At 51.0% G+C, this 12,254-nt stretch overlaps 1 protein-coding gene across 4 annotated transcripts in view; it reads left to right on the top strand.

The window, feature by feature from the left end:
* TCAIM (T cell activation inhibitor, mitochondrial) overlaps positions 1-2,740 on the top strand; it is a 60,767-nt gene extending 58,027 nt beyond the window's left edge. For all 4 annotated transcript variants that reach the window (XR_004275077.1, XM_032298093.1, XM_032298094.1 and 1 more), the window contains 2 exons: positions 631-878; positions 978-2,740. Coding sequence is in view for 3 of the 4 variants with exons in the window: in XM_032298093.1 (XP_032153984.1) it covers positions 631-871 (241 nt within the window). In the remaining variant the exon portion in view is untranslated. The remainder of the gene's footprint in view (positions 1-630; positions 879-977) is intronic.
* Positions 2,741-12,254: the final 9,514 nt, after the last annotated feature.

Raw genomic sequence — 12,254 nt, 5'->3', positions numbered from 1 at the left:
ACTTACCAAAGCACTGTATCCCTAGGCACTTGCCACCTGTGGGAGAAAGTATTTGAGACACTGAGTTCTGCCTAGAGTTGTATACTTTGTAGACCTGAACTGAAGCCCCTGATGGAGTGAGTTGTAACTTCAGGCAGAGGGGAGGGAACAGACAGGGGGCTGGTGAGATAGGAGAGTCAGAGTGAAGAGAACCTGTCCTCCTCAGGATCCTGTTTTGCTGTGAGTCTGCTGTTTATCTGGGAAATCTTTAGATGGCATTACTGCCCAAGGGTAAAACTTTAGGTGGCTCCTAAAGCTAGAGGTTTTATATTCTTCGTTTTCTGCTTTCTGCAGTCACTGACAGCTTCTAGGTAAGGCAATATAAGAGGTTTTTAAATTTTATGTTATTTTTAGCCCTTTACTGCTAAAAAGATTAACAAATACTTTTAGAGTTCCACGTGGCAGTAACTTAAAAGATTTAATGCATGATGGCTTTCGGCATGCCTTCCAAATGTTTAATTTGGCCTTTGTGGGTGGCATTTTCAGTGCTGTGAGTGCACTTATAGCCCCAGTATTTAAGACTATATTTACATTGTGTGTTAATTTATTTGGTTATAGCTTATGGCAATATTTTTGTTCTCTATATAATAGGTTAAAGGTTATTGAAAATGAATTGATAGAGGCGTCAACAAAGAAATTTTCTCTGGAGAAGTTATATAAAGAACCCAGCATTTCTAGTATGCAAATGGTGGATTGTTGTAAGAGACTTCTAGAACAATCACTGCCTTACCTACATGGGATGCACCTCTGCGTTTCACATTTTTACTCTGTTATGCAAGACGGAGACCTTTGTATTCCTTGGAATTGGAAGAATGGAGAAGCCATTAAGTAACACAGAATTTATTTTTAAATTTTGAACCTGGGAGACAGAGGTTGCAGTGAGCCAAGATCATGCCATTGCACTCCAGCCTGGGTGACAGAGTGAGATAAAAATTTTTATCTCTTTATTTTTTGAAGAGATAAGAAAGGAACTTAAATTAAAAAGATTTAAATCCACAATTTGATATAACAGTATTATTTACATATTATAAGAACAAAGTTTCTAACTGCTGCTTTAAAAGTAGACTTTTAAAATAAATTAATTTCTGCTAGGAAATGTATTTTAAAAAGGTTTTATAAGCCAGGCTTGGTGGCTCATGCCTGTGGTCCCAACTACTTAGGGAGGCTAAGATAGGAGGGTCACTTGAGCCCAGGATGCCAAGGCTACAGTGAGCCACTGCCCTCTAGCCTGAGCGGCAGAGCAAAACCCTGTCTCAAAAAATAATAATAATAATTTTAAATAAATAATAAAAATATTTTATATTCCAGTCTTATGATGTTGATTGGCAAGGCTAAATAAAAAGATGTTAGAATGAAATAACATATTTTTAGTGATAGGCAAATGAAGGATTCTACAATAGTCATATATTTTTATATGAATGAATGTTGGGTTGGGGCTGGACAGGTATATGTGTGTAAATATAAACAGGTCTCATAGTCAGAGTATAGCTCTGAAATAATAGAACTCATGTCTACAATTCAACATGCATCTGTATAGTTACATCTCATGTATATACACACACATATATTTTGCAGCCAGTAATTGACAGTTAATGTCCAAAACAGGTGATTGATAGGTAGCAAAAAGTAGATAACCACAAATTTTGCCAGGAGAAAGACTAGAAGGACTAAAAGCAGTAGAATGTATGGTACTGACATTGTCATAAGCAGTCTGATAACCAGTTTATTAAAACATCTTCAGTGACAGAATTTAATTTTAAACCCGTAATTTCTCCTATCCATTAAAATATTTCAACTGTTGGTAGTATGAAACCAGCAGGAAATGTTTTTGAATCATTTAATGAGGTGACTCATTTGTTTCATGGCCAACACCATCCAGGAAAATTCTTGCTTGTTTCCCAAAGAGCTCTAGGAAATAGAATCAGGTGTAAAATAGTTCACACCCTCCAGGATTTCTTGTCACCCTTCTCAGCCATGATCTTACTGTTCTTACTGATGTTTGAAATCCTTTCATCAGCCCCGGCATGGTTAAAGCCCCTCAGAGTCACCTTCCATCATTCATAGCAATGCAATTTAACCCCACGTGGTTGATGGTGACTCTGGCATGGCCGAGAGATCTGATCTCTGGATTCAGTGTTTTTAGCTCAGATTTACCCTAAGATTCCTTTGGGCAATATCTTTAACCAATCCAAAACCTCTTCAGATCATTTGGGAAGAGGACAAGGTGAATCCTGGTTTGGAACATCATTTTTGGGCTCTTGCTGCTGAATGAATCAGAAAGGAATTTTTTCTAAAGAGCCTTAGAAAGTAAAAGAGATGTTAAAATCAGCTCTCGAAGTATGTTTTATATTTGTCTAAAACACTGATTATTTAAAAAGTTTACATTCAAATGTGTATTCAAAAGAAGCACTGATTTGTAATTATTATAGTTTGTGCGTATCATCCCTTTTAACCGTGCATAACAACCATACTTCAATTTTGTTTTCTAGTGTAACAAATGTCTCCTGTAAAGATTTTCCAGAGCCAAATAATGATAGTGAAAAATTCCTTAAATGTTATGTAAGAAAATGTATTGGAAAATCAGGTTTGTATTACAGCATTTCTAAAATATACTAATATAGAATCCTCAGTAATATGTTTTGAATTGGATTTTGTCTCAGAACTAATTGTTACATAATAAATAATACCTACATCAACCAGATAACTTTTTTCTTGTTACCCAACTATTAGTAGTTTTAGAAGTATTCCAGTGTAACAGGAAATTAGAAGAAATTGGTACTTGTATATGGCTGTTTGACTTCCTCTCCCACTCTAACATGAAAGAGAAAATTCTGTCCCCCACTGAAAGCTGGCACAGGAGCAGACCCCTCTCACTGTTTCTACAAAGCCTCAGGTGAGAAGTGGTCTCCAAAGGGACCTGAGCTCCAGCTCAGGGCTCGGCCTCTCCCAAGGAAGAAACAGGCCTGCCCTCCCCTGCCCAGGCTATCCTGGCAGGAAGGCGTATGTGTCCCCAGGACAGGTTCTTCCCAGGCCCGGTTCTTCCCAGGCTCTGCTTCCTCCTTCTCTTAAAGGACTCCACCTCCAGGCAGCTTCCCTGAGCTAATGAGAGGGTGTTGGGCTTTCAGAAGTGGGCAGGTGGGACGAGAGGGACCAGGGATATCTCCAAGGCCAGCTCATCTTTGGCATCTCTAGGGAGTAAGTGTACATCCCAGACAGAGGTCCCTGGAGCCAACCCCTCCAGCTCAGGTCACTGTCCCAGCATCTTGATGCCCCTGCGTCCCCTTACTAATTTGGCCTCTTTCATGGAGACTGCTGCCCCACCCCCAGCTTCCCTGGAGAATTCTGCCCAGGCTTCCCTGGAGTAAACCAAGCAGATCAAGTGAGTCCCATGGAGACTGATGGACCCCAAGGCTGCAGGCTCCTCTGTAGGGGACCATGGTCCTGGCAGCTTCCCATCCGCAGGCCAGGATACAGAAGCCACAGAGGCATCCAGTGAGGCCTGGCAACTGCCTAACCATGAAGTGCCCACCCTGTTCCAAGACCACCCCCCTACCTGTGCCACCTGGCCAAAGACCCCAACAGTGAGCCCTCTGACACGGCAGGGTTACAACAGGTTCCATCCGATCGGTAAAACATGACCCTGATACGGAGTCCCAGGGGCTGCAGATGCTGAGTGGCCCCGGGTGCAAGGCCCACCCCTCACTTGGCCTCAGTCTCCCCACCTATAAAAGGAGACACCAAGGCATGTTCTTGGAGGTTCTTGCCACCCTGATCAAGTCTGTTCCAGGAAACCAGACTGCTTACATGGGTGGTCCTTGGCCACCAGCCTGGGTACCCCTTATTCCATAGCAGTTGGGTAAGCACAAGAAGAAAGAAATGGACCAGCCAGTGCCCCAGATAGATGAGACCTGCATAGGTGCTGTGGGACCCTTCTTTCCCCAAGTCTCAGCTACTACAACCTGGTTCTCTTGGCTGCTAAAAACCCTTCCCTCAGGCCAGGCACAGTGGTTCACACCTGTAATCCCAACCACTTGGGAGGCTAAGAGAGGAGAATCACTTAAACCCAGGAGGCAGATGTTGCAGTGAGATCATGCCATTGCACTCCAGCCTGGGCAACACAGCAAGACTCCATCTCAAAAACAAAACAAAAAACCTTTTCCTCATGGGGAACTGTTATGGAGAATTTTAGGGATTTTTTTCCCCTAAGCTGACAGATACTACATATGGGAGGACTGAGGCCCAAACTAGGGAAGAGACTTGTCCAGGGCCCTTCTGCCTGCTGCAGGTAGGAGACGTGAGATTAGAATCCAGGTGTTGCAGGGGCTGGACGGATCTGAGCTGGCAGAAGCACCCCCAGCTCTGGGCAAGCCCACCATGAGGTCAGCACCAAGGATAGAGTCACCACGATGTGGGCCCTCGGAGCAGCACTGCTCCATCTGGGAGAAGGATAGGATCACAGCAGAGACATAAAGGGACCCTAGATGACCCCTGGGTGGCCAGGCATGTCAGTTCTGGCAGGATAGGAATGAACAGAGCAGCAGCTGGGAGGGCTCAGCTTGCTCCTACAGAACTGTGCCTGGAACTCTCGACCAGCAAGAGGATTTCAACCTGAGTGGGGGGTGCACAAGAAGAAAAGGAGACAGATAAGCAGGGTCAGGAGGGTTGAGGAGTCAGTGCTCCAACAACAACTTTATTTCTCAGAGACTCAGTATATATGCATTTTCCAAGAAGAAAAACAAGTAGATAAATTACGTGCCACTCACAATATAGATGACAGATACACAATCAGTGATTCTAAAGGCTAATGATTATTTTTGGAGCTTGCGCAAGGACATAGTTCCTCATGGCCACCTTGTTCCTCATAAGAACATTGTTCCTCAAGAATGCACGTCCATCTGGTTATCTTTTAACTAGATTCGCCTTTGTTTTCCTAATCCCTTCATCTCAAGCTCCCTCCACTTGGGGACTCTGCATCTGGGCTCAACCACCCGTATTGTGAAACTCGCTTTGCAAGCATTCACACAGGAGGGCTCCTAACAGAACTACTGTGCAGATTGGGTCAGGGCAGCACCCTGCAGGTTGGCTCCCACTGTTCCCCTGGGAATTCCGGCAGGCCTTTCCCCTCACACCTCCCACCAGCTAATCTGATCAGGAAGCCTCATTCTCCCTCTGCTCCAGCCAGGGCACAGGCACACTGGGACCACAAAAGTGCCTAGGAGTGTCATTCTCAGAACAACGTTTGCACACCTCTGCCCCAAAGTGCCCGCCATCAGCCTGAGCAACATAGTGAGACACATCTCTATTAAAAATAAGAAAAATTAGCCGGGCATGATGACACGTGCCTGTAATCCCAGCTACTAGGGAGGCTGAGGCAGGAGGATCACTTGAGCCCAGGAGATCTAGACTGCAGTGAGCTATGATTGTGCCACTGTACTCCAGCCTGGGTGACAGAGTGAGACCCTGTCTCAAAAAAAAGTCCTCATTTGGGAGAAAATGGCTCAGCACAGGGTGCTGCCCAATCTGAAAGGGCAATCAGATTTTCACCCTCATAATCTTCAGGAGGGGGAGGCGGTTGGTATTTCTTACTTTCTCATTTGTCACTAGCATGGGCACTGGCCTAGAACTGTTGGCGGCCTGCATGAGCCAGAGACTTCTAGGTCAGCAGGACAGCAGACACGCCTCAGGAGGGGCAGTGTGATTGGGAGACAGGGATAGTCTGTGTAGGTACCAGCCCTGGTGCCTCACTTTTATCCCCACCCAGAAGTGCGGGATTTTTTGTTGTTGTTTTGTTTTGAGACTAGATCTCCTTCTGTCACCCAGGCTGGAGTGCAGTGGTGCAATCCCATCTCCTTGCAACCTCTGCCTCCAGGGCTCAAGCAATCCTCCCACCTCAGCCTCCTGAGTGCTACAGGCACTGGTGGGCAACACTTTTGGCCTGGCTGCTGAAAGGAGGGTGTCTGTGGCATGTGAGCTCTGCTGTGAAATCGAGGGAGGTGATGTGCATACATGTGGAATGGAGCCAGTAGCCGTTAGGAACTGGGCCCTGCAGTTCTCACCCTAGTGTCCCACTGTCCCGAGAGTGACCCTAGAGTGCTTTGCTCTGGGTGTGTCTCCCAGTCCCTTCCCAGTCAGAAGCAGTGCACAGTCACACTCTCCAGCCCACAGAGTGATGTCTGGATCCACATGGTTCGAGGCTTATCTGGCCACCCCCTCATCTCCCATTTCATGCAACATTAGGGCAATGCCCATGTCCCATCCTGAGGCTGCCTCACCTGGTCCCTCCTCCATGTGGGCCTGGAACAGGAGATGGCACAGGCACTGGGCACAGGGAGGAGCAGCCCCTGCCAACTAGTCTCCTTGGTTGGAGAAGCAGGCAGCCCCCCCCATTTATGAGGGTCAGGGCAAGACCCACTCACTCTGTCCAGATGGCAGGGGACTTTGAGGGCTGGGCTCCAGACACCTTGCCTCCCTCGCTGAGCCCACAGAGCCCCTCAGCAGCACAGGGAGGGATGAGCAATGGCCCTCTTGGCCAGGTGGTCTCAGCACCGCAGGGCTGTGTGCAGCAAGCCCCCAGCCCTAGGAATCTGTTTCCCTCCTCAGCCGGGATTGTGCTCCCCTTATGTACTCCTTATTCCATGGAGTCTTTGCTGCAGCCTCCAGGGTGGACACAGAGCAGGGACTACCCACCCATCCCCATCTTCAGCTTCGCTTGCCAGGAAGTGAAGAAGCCAGGCCCCAAATCAAGGCCTACTGGCTCCAGAACTCGATGCTGTGCTCACTAATGACTGCACGCCCAGCACAGCCCAGGCAGGGAGGTCACCACAGGATAGAGGCCACATGTTCAGGGAAACCACGCAGAGGGCCCTGTGTACCAGACGAGCAAGGTGACATCACACATGTGACAGGGACTGGACGGAGCCAGGGGTGTGTGTACTTCCCACGTCCCTCAAACCCAGGGCCAGGGATCATTGTAAGAGGAGCCAGCCAGGGCCATCTGGTGTGTCCCAGCCCAGAGCCCTCCCCACTGCCTGATCTGTAGGGCCAGCCCATCCAGGTCTGGGGCTCACTAGGGACCTCTGTCCCAAGCCCTCACCTGGGTTGGCTGGAACCCTCTGTTCTGACCAGAACCACGTCCTTGAGGAAAGGGACAGCAGAGAAGTTGGATGTCCATGAAGCCATCTTCCCCCTAACAGCCCAAGGTTAGAATGTACTTAATCCTGAATGGCTGACCAGCTGCCCCAATATTGACTTAAGCCAAAGCAGGCAAGGCAGTGGTGGGACAGAAAGAATTTTCTGGCTATCAGAGGCCTCACCACAGTTAGAATATGGATAATTCCATCACTTGGGAAGTGAATAAGTCACCACAGTACATCTCAGGGCCCCGATGACCACCCAGCTGAGCACATGAGGATGTCTCTGGCCTTACTTCTCACACACTCAGTGTGCCTGAGAGCTGTGACAGGCTCCCGAGGGCCACTTGCCTTTGTTCTTGAAGTTGGTATCCGAGTAACCCAGGTTCATGGCTTCCCCTCCCCTCACCCCAGGCTCCCATCCATGTAGGTCACCATTAGGGACACACAGGCCCAGGGAGCATGGCTCAGCATCAGGCCATCACTAAAGCAACCTCTAGCCCACAGGGACCTGGCACAGAGCAGGAACAGGGGCCCTGGGGATCAAAGGGGAGTCACTCCCTCTGGAGGGCCTTAACATCCTTTGTCGAGGGCCCTCTAAATGTCTTCTCTTGGCTTGGCCTAGCAGGCATTGGAAGCCACACTGGGGAAGGGTCATGGGAGGGTCACAGGCACCTTCATTTTCTAGCAGACCACCAGGAAGTGAGCTTCCCTGCCCTGCTGAGTTTATTTTCCAGGGGAGCAAGACCCAGTTCCAGGCTGAGGGTGCTTGTCTTTGGCTCTTGGCCCACTGTCCCAGGGCCCCTCTCTGGCCACCATTAGGCACCTGAACACCAGCTTCCTAGCAAAGCCCCCACCCACGGCAAAGACCACTCCAAGGCCTGTGGTCCGTGGCCCACTGTAGGCTACAGGTGTTTGGAGGACCAGGACTAGATCAGGTTCTAACCACACCAATATTTTCCTCCGCCAGAGCCCCAGTGTCAAAGGAGCTGCCAGAAGGCCTCTTCAAGAAAAGTGTGGTGACAGAGGCCAGGGAGACTCTTCCCAGCCCTCTCCATCCTGCTCCCTGCCCAGCACTCCAGGCCTCCATGTCAGCCCTGCCCCAGCGTCCCATCCTCTCTCCCCCACTCTATCTGCCTGTGCAATGGCCTGTCCCTGCAGATATCTACACCATCTCAGCCCCAGACCACAAAGCGCTCCCCTGCTCACCCTTCACACCTTCAGAACTGCACTCCCTGCTGAAGACCCTCTGTGGCTCCCCAGGACAGAAGAAACAGTAGCAGCTCCTTAATGGGTCTCTTAAAGCTCTCCCACTCCCACCTCACCTCTTCCTGCCTATATCTGCAGGTGGGCCTGCTGGGCCAGCCAGCACTCTGACCTGCTCTGTTTCAGTTTCCAGCCTCCATAGCTTTGCTCAGGCTATTCCTGACTTCCAGGAAGCCCTCCCCATGCCTCAGGAGCCAGTGGCTCCTCCTGTGCCCCACCTTGGCCCTCAGAGCCAGGCACATAAACTCTGCAGCTGCATTGCATGGAGCTCGGACCCAGGGGGACTTGTCCTTGGCTCCAAGCCTGCAAAGGAGAGCAAGAAGGAGTATTTCACACAGGATAAGCCACGTGAGTGGCTGGGGGAGAGGCGCAGAGCTGGGAAAGAGCAGATGTGTGAGCAGTCTTTGAGTTAGAAGGCACTAGAGATGGTGAGGGAGCAGATAGTGTGGCCAGGGGCAGAGGACTGGGTCTCTCCCTGAAAGCCCCATCCTTTAGCCACATCTGAAAACACATACCCAGCAGCTGTGGGGTGGGGGGACAGCACCTGGATGCCCTTGGTTGGGAGGGTGCTTAGCTCAGGCCACCCCAGCCCCGGTAGGAGTGTGTGATCTGTAGGACCCATGGCCATCTGCAGCCTGGGAGGCCCTGGCAGGGCTTGCCCAGACTCTGCTTGCATGCCTGCAGTGATGGAGAGCTCACTCACTTAACAGGCAGCTCACAAGTGGGGTGCAGCTCTGAACAAACAAAACCTCTTCCAAATGGAACTGAAATCTGCTCCTGGGGCTCCCCACTGAGCCCCCACAGGCCCCATGGTCCCTGCGGGGTAGCCCTTGCCAGACCCTGCGTCTCCTCCTCCAGACCTGGCAGCCTCAGGACACTCAGTTCTTCCCCAGGAATCACCTCCTTAGGGCACAACCCTCATATGACCTTGATATGGTCTGGCTGTGTCCCCAACCAAATCTCATCTTGAATGAACTCCCATAATCCCCATGTGTTGTGGGAGGGGCCAGGTGGGAGAGAATTGCATCACGGGAGCAGTTTCCCCCATACTGCTCTGTGGTAGTAAGTCTCACAAGATCTGATGTTTTTATAAAGGGTTTCCCTTTTCACTTGGCTCTCTTTCTTTGCCTGCACCATGTAAGGCATGCCTTTTCCCTTCCACCATGATTGTGAGGCCTCCCCAGTCATGTGGAACTGAGTCCAATAAACCTTTCTCTTTATAAATTACCTAATCTTGGATATGTCTTTATCAGCAGCATGAAAATGGACTATATAGACCCAGAACCCCCTCACCCTTCCCTCGTCTCTGTCCTAAACAGGACACCACTCCCTAACACGAATTCTGCCTGGGAGACATGAAAACCTGAGATTTGGGCTTTACTCAAAACATCATTCTATCAGAGCCACAGTGCAGCAAGTTTAGCTCACCTGAGTGGGGTCCCAAAACAAACCCCCAGAAGCAAGGCTGCTGAATGCATGGCCTGGGCACCCTCCCTGCCCAGGCCTGACAGCTTTTGTCTCTATGGTCTATGATCCCCAAGGACACTTCCCAAGATCCCCTCCAATTCCCACTCCTCCTACCACTGAGGACAGAATGTGCATTCCATGACCAAATAGCCCCTTTCTTCACAGTTGCGTGATTAAAGGGTCTCTCCACTCTTACCCTCAGTCTCCTCATCTTTCAGAAAGTGGAAGAATAAGATCACTCACAGATCCCTACTCATCCCACTTCCATCTCCCCTACCCTCTCTCTACCACACACACACATATCTAGCCTGGGGTGAGGTTACTGATTTTATTAACTGCAAGGCCCTTGTCATCCAACACAGGGCATCAAGTCCACGTGAGGGGGGCCACGCCCACTGCCAGTTGCCTTTCCAGATTAGAGACCCTGAGAGCTCAAACTGATAACTGTCTTGGAAATGGGTGGAAACTGCTCTCCAGCTATTTTCATACATCCTCTGTCAGCAGAAGGGGGCCCTGCCAGGCCCCAGGGAAGAGCACCAAGCCATGCTGTCCCAAAAGGGCTCTGGGTGGCTTGTGCAGGGGATCTGTTGCCCTGGGGACTCTGCTGGTGTACACTGAGCCCTGATCCCCACTGCAGGGTGAACTCAGATTCCTGCTGCAGGCTGGGCTTGTATCTCTCTGGGCGCCTCTATGACACTTGCTGGGGCTCTAGGATTGGAGGCCCTGGTCCCAGTCACTTGCCCAAGAGACCCACAGCCCCTGCCTTGGCAACCTTTCCCTCCAAGGCCCAGGGTCCAGATGACCTTGCAGGCTCTGGCCCTCCCTCTGCCCTCCAGCCTGGCCTGCTCTCCATTGTTCCCTGCTGCATTGCCATGCACAGGTGGATGTCCTGGAGCACCACCAGCAGTGACACCAAGGACTTCATTAAGGCCTCCCTGCAAGGGGCACAGGGAGTGCACACCAGTCCTCCCACCCCCCTGTGGAGCTGATGGCCCAAGGGCAGAGCACCCACCCCACTGTGGAGCTGATGGGCAGGGCCTCTGCCACCCTCAGAAGCAGCCAGGCTCGGGATAGCTGACCCCAGCCTGGGCCTGACCTCCATGCCATCTCTTTTTCCCAGTGTTTTGTCACAGACTGTAGGTTGCAGGCTTGACAGACTGGCTCGCTCACTCCCATACTGTGCAGGGAGGGAGAATGAGGCCAAGTTAGGCAGAATCCTGTCGCGGTCACAGGACATAGTGGCTGACTTGAGACTGGACCCCAGGCCCATGCCCCCAGCTCAGAGAACTCTCAGAAAGGTCAGGGTCCTCCATGGGCCCATTTCCTGGAATAACTTGGAAGCCCTAGTCAGAAAGAGACACAGAGCCACCCTAACCTTTGACCTCTGACCTGCCCCACCTAGGATGAAGGGCCCTGGAGGCCTGGGTCCGACCAAGAATCAGATGAGACCTGGGAGGCACCTGGGTGTGATGATTCCAGGGCTGGACTGGTGCAGCCTGCTGAGGGGCAGAGGAGGTGTTTCTCCACCAGGACTCCGTGGTTAGACACCCATGAGCCGGGAGCTCCTCTTTTGGGTAGCTCTCCTCTTTTGGGTAGCTCTGCTCTTCCTTGCCCTTGGAAGTCTACTTCCTTGACACCCAGCACCTCAAGCTCCATGTGGCTGGGCACAGTGCCCCACTGGCAAAGCCGAGAACGTGCTGCAAGTCTGGCTAAGACGCCAGAAATGACACATTTCACCTGGAGCTGCTCTGGTACAACTTGGAGCCACCTGGCACCTGTTCAGGGACACCAGTAGCTTCTCCAGCAGCTCCTCCTCAAACCAGGTCACTCTGTGTGCCCAGGCCAAGCCTGTCCTTCCTCCAAGACGCACTCCTGCACCCTGGGGCTTCCTGCAGTCCTTGGCCAGCCTGAGCCAGGAGGACCAGGTCTGTGAGGGGGCCACTTCCCACAATGCCTGAGTCACTCCATGCCTGGAGGGCTGAGAGGCAGTGCCCAGAGAAAGCACAGAGCTGGGGAAGGGAGTGACTCTGCCTAAAAGGGCGGTGTCCCCTGCTGGCTTCCTCCAGCCTCAGGCTGCCTGAGAAGGGAGCTTCCTGCAGGACCCCATGCCCTCCCTGCCCTGAGAGCTGTCCCCAAGCCTGGAAACCCGAGGCTGGGCCCCAGGGACCCTGGGCCTGCAGGTCCCAGTCATCCTGGCTCGTTTCCATCCCCACCCAAGAAGGTCCCCAGGCTCTGGCTGGAAACTAAGCATATTGCTTTGACACCAACGTCAGAAGCCCAAAGAATTGAGTGAAATACCAGGACAGCTTGCTATTTTAAAGGAAAGGAAAGGAAGCTCTAGAGAACATTATG

The sequence above is a fragment of the Sapajus apella genome, unplaced genomic scaffold (assembly GCF_009761245.1).
Source record: "Sapajus apella isolate SASKATOON/1434 unplaced genomic scaffold, GSC_monkey_1.0 scaffold38, whole genome shotgun sequence".
NCBI lineage: Eukaryota > Metazoa > Chordata > Mammalia > Primates > Cebidae > Sapajus > Sapajus apella.
The sequence above is the reverse complement of the archived record's forward strand: the minus strand, read 5'-3'. Positions and strand labels throughout refer to the sequence as shown.